Source organism: Sinocyclocheilus anshuiensis, unplaced genomic scaffold (assembly GCF_001515605.1).
Source record: "Sinocyclocheilus anshuiensis isolate Anshui unplaced genomic scaffold, SAMN03320099.WGS_v1.1 scaffold1764, whole genome shotgun sequence".
NCBI lineage: Eukaryota > Metazoa > Chordata > Actinopteri > Cypriniformes > Cyprinidae > Sinocyclocheilus > Sinocyclocheilus anshuiensis.
The window spans coordinates 42,287-46,807 of NW_015557159.1; the positions used below are offsets into that span (position 1 = coordinate 42,287).

At 41.3% G+C, this 4,521-nt stretch overlaps 1 protein-coding gene across 1 annotated transcript; it reads left to right on the plus strand.

Moving 5' to 3' along the window:
• Positions 1-3,403: 3,403 nt before the first annotated feature.
• LOC107678262 (transmembrane protein 100-like) lies at positions 3,404-3,793 on the plus strand. Its single transcript, XM_016473469.1, has one exon. It carries the CDS (start codon positions 3,404-3,406, stop codon positions 3,791-3,793), a length of 390 nt encoding a protein of 129 aa, XP_016328955.1.
• The last annotated feature ends 728 nt before the right edge of the window (positions 3,794-4,521 follow it).

The window sequence follows — 4,521 nt, forward strand, 5'->3', positions numbered from 1 at the left end:
GCTAACGGTCTAATCAGATTCAATGATCTATGCTAAGCTACAGCTAAAAGTGCTACCGCCAGACCCGGAGATCGGCTGAATGGATTCGAAAACGGTAAAACTCAACTGTTTAACTCTAGGGGAGTTGGAAAATGAGCCTATTTTCAAAAATAGTGGAGTGTTCCTTTAATAATTCTTGAGTTACATGCATGCAAACTTGAAAAGTGCTTTTTCCCATTTTCGAATGGTCACTATTGGCATATAATGCAACAAAGACAGCTAAATTCAACAGATTTTACTAATAGAGCTACCGATCTCTGGGTAAAAATAATATAATGATGCTGGCATATTTCTAAAGTCATTTTTCCCCCCTTGTAACTTGGCTCCGAATCACGAGAAAATTGTCGTTTTGACCCCCCTCTACAAAATAATAAATAACTCAGTAAATATTCATCCATGAAATTTAATATTTTGGCATTCTTCTTCATTTATTAACAAAATATTAACCAAATCCAAAAATGTAGATTTTGTAAAAATGCACAAGAAATGCCTTAGCAGTACATATGCTTAATGATGTTGTGTTTTAGTGAACTTGCATTAATTATTCACAATATAAGTTTGTTAACTGAGCTGTAAAGTGTCTAAATTATACAGTGTTTTGTAATTTTATTGGAGTATTTAGTGCAAATTGTTGGAGAAATCCTCTGGTTGCACATTTTTATGATCTGATTTATATTTATATTTTATAAATACAAACATCTCCTGTAGAAGATGCTATTATAAGAAATATCTATGTCTATGTATAGACTGCACACTGTTTTCAGATTTCCTTCGGTCATTTGGTAAAAATGAACAGGAAATGCATTAACAGCTTGCTTAGGATGGGAGCTAGCAAGCAACTGAATGGGACGTAAAGCTTCATTTTAGTGAACTGGTATTTATTATTCACAATATAAGTTTGTTAATTGAACTGGTAAGTGTCTAAATTGTGCTTTTAGGTGGAGGAACTGCACAAGGAGGACGTAATACCTGACTGAAAGTCTTCAATTACCGTTCCAGGCTCATCATTAGCAACTCTTCTGAGCTGTGACGTAAGAGACAGTGAGCATATTACTGTAAAAGCGTTTCCCATTCATTTAAACAACTTACTGAGCTGAAATTGTCTGTGGTACGTTTGCATTTATGCATTCAGCAGATGATTTCACTTATTTGGCCAGGGGGATAAACCGAGCAGGAACCACTTATGAATGTCAGAGTCTTATTAGACATAATATTTGGCTGTGTATGGAAGAGAGGCTTGGCTCTATTGTTTATTCTGTGAACTCATTTTGAGGAATATTTGACAAAGGCTTTTGTAAACCGTCGTTATGATATTTTTTTAGGCTTTGTTGTCTTTTATTGATGCCATGAGCAGAATGGATGGGGTTTTCTGCAGCAGACTGCATCAGTAATGTCTGACTAACAAAGACATAGTGATCAGTGATTGATCCATTAAGCCTTATTTATTCAGTAAGGTGAAAGACTGTGCTTTATTGTGAATGGATGAAGACATGATGCAAAGAATAGCTGTAATATACACAATATATGCCTTGCGTGCTGTTGCTCGTTGCTGTCAGGGTAGAGCATTCTATGCATTCTAGATTCCAAATAAACTCCTGCATTTGATTTGAGGGTAGCAAACAGGATGCAGAACTGCAATTCAAAATTGAATATAAGGAAGAAGAATTAAAATGAATTGAAAATCATTTAACTGTAATTTTAACTAGAATAGCAAGAGTTAGAGTCAAGAGATAGATAGATAGATAGATAGATAGATAGATAGATAGATGATAGTGTGTGTGTGTGTCTGTGTCTTCTGGTCTTTTTGGACCAGAAGAAATATTCTTACTGTTGGATGAAAGATAGATAGATATATAGATACTTACTGTTGGATAGATAGATAGATAGTTAGATAGATAGATAGATAGATAGATAGATACTTACTGTTGGAGGATAGATAGATAGATAGATAGATAGATCGATAGATAGATTTCACTTCAAATTCCACAATCTTCAATTGTACTTTCTGTGTTGTATCTAATTCACTTAAAATTCCAACTCATGAGCTGGAAGGGAGTTTTGTGCAACCCTGATTCCTTTCCAAACCCTTGACCATGTTTTTTTTAACACCATGCTCTTCGGTTTGAGTTACAAGAACACAAACCAGGCAGAGCAAGATAAAGTGAAAAGTGATGCATATCCATGTTAATGTTTCTGTCCAAACCAGAAAATTTCCAGTCGCCTGGTTTTGATTTCTGCGGAGTCATGCAGGGTTTGCAACCACAGTGAATCCCAAATCCTGCTTGATGATGTGATTGGCTGATTTTATCATGTGCTAAATTGTTTTACTTTTAGTGTGGATGGACACATTAGTTCCCCTTGGAAGCATTCTGTTAGGACATGGTGTTAGTGATATGTATAATGCAGTTTGATTTTTTTTTTTAACCAATTCAAATTACCCGAGAATTGCTCTTTGTTCGTCCTTTGCTGTTGTCACCCATTGAAATAATCACAAATCTTCACACCTCATTGTTTATCAATACTGCCTCTCTGTAAATGGAGAAATTATTTCACGTGAGAGACGAGGCTGGGTGATAAATTACACCATCATTGCCATGAGCGCATAGGATCTTTGTCTCTTGCTCACTCTCCTTCAAATAGATTTTTCCTCCAGTGCACAATCCGTGATGGGGAAAGAACTCGATAGGATTAAAAATGGACATCCGCTCAGAGCCTGTTTATCAAGCGTTTGGCTGTGTTTTGTGTTAGTGCAGCGTAGGAGGCCAAAAGTGCGTGGGTGCGCAGCAGGCACATGCGTGAGCAGAGGCTGATGGATTCATCAGATATCTGCCGACATGCGTTTTGCCATGCTGTCGGGTTGAATGAATAAATGCTGCACCACATGCTCCCATGGCTGCATTTCTGAATAAAACAATCTGGCAATCTCCTTATTTAATGAGCACTAAAATAGTCCCGTTCCCATCCCGGCACCCCCTCTATAGGATGCATGCACTCATTCTCTTACAAGCAAGAGAACGGAGAAGGAGTGGGTGGATTTTAGTGAACGGTGCTTGAATGGTTAACTCCACCCCTCCTCCCCCACCTCCTTCCTGTTTGCGCTTCGCTGGCCAGTCTCATACTATGGCATTTTACATCAGAGTGCAGCTGCAGACAATCAGAAGCTTCGGGCTGCCCCCTCTGCTGCTTGACTCCACCCCTCCTTCTGGCCACATATATAGCAGCGCTCATTCTGTCTGCTCGAGTGTTCAACGTGCTGCTGTGGGCTCGAGAGACAGAGAGCCGTGGCACTGACAAACCCCACAGACATTGAGTGAATCTACACAATTCCTTGCCTAGATTGCATTTAGCAGCATCCAGTAGTAAGATGGGATGTACCACGGGGCACTTCACTTGCCAACCGCAGACGGCAGCGGCGGCCCCAACCCAGGAAGGCCAGTCGCAAGAAGGAGCTCCCAAAGTCCCAGAGGTGCTGTCGTCCCTAGAGAGGCTCTCGCAAGCCACGGGAGGGATGGAGAAGTCTTGGTACCGCTGCATCTTCCCATTTGGGATCATCTCGTTGGTGATCGGAGTGGCTGGAACCGGGGTGACATACACGTACAACGATCTCCCGCAGACCAAGGTGGTTTCCGTGGTCCTGTTGATCGTGGGGCTGGTCCTGGTACTGATGGCGACTGCTTGCTGGACGGTCCATAAGAAGAGGCGCAGGAAAAAGAAAGAAGGAGGGTCCTTCAGCTCCGAACAGTGTCCCTTGTGACAGCGGCCAAAAAAAATGGTGGCGGATAATAGACCGAGATCTCCGTCCACTCAGGTATCCGTGGTGGACAAGTCGTGAAGGACAGGTCCTCTCTGAGAATCCTGTGGAAAATACGACGTAGGCTGGCATGAGGGTTCACCGGAGTCACGCATGCAGTTTACCGTCGCTCAGCAGGTGTCTGGTATCAAAACAAGCCTGGAGAGGGACACACATCCTTATTCTTGTTCCAGTGCCTTGAGCAAGCGATAGGACTTAGCATGGTACAGTAGCTCTGTTTTACCCCTCCGTCTCTCTTTTCCTCTTCCAGTGCCAGCTTTAAAACTCAAACTCAGCTATTTTAGCACGGTCTCCTCACCCCCAAAAACAACACACATGAATACGTCGTCACTTTGACCTGGTCAGAGCCCACAAAGGCTGGAGCTTACATCCGTTTTCACAATGGGAATACTGCTTATTTACACTACCTTGATCTGGGAAGCATTTGGCACGTTTTGTTATGGATACAGTGGGTGGGTAACGGATAATGAATTAAAGGGACAGTTCACCTAAAAATGAAAACGCTGTCATCCTGGTGTTGTTCCAAATCTGAAAGACTTACTTTATTCTGGGTAAGACAAAATAATGTATTTTGAAACTCAGTGGGGTCCAAAACAACACTTTTGATGTTCTGTGTATGAAAATATCTTCTTTTATGTTCCACAGAAGAAAGGAAGTCGTACCAATCTGAG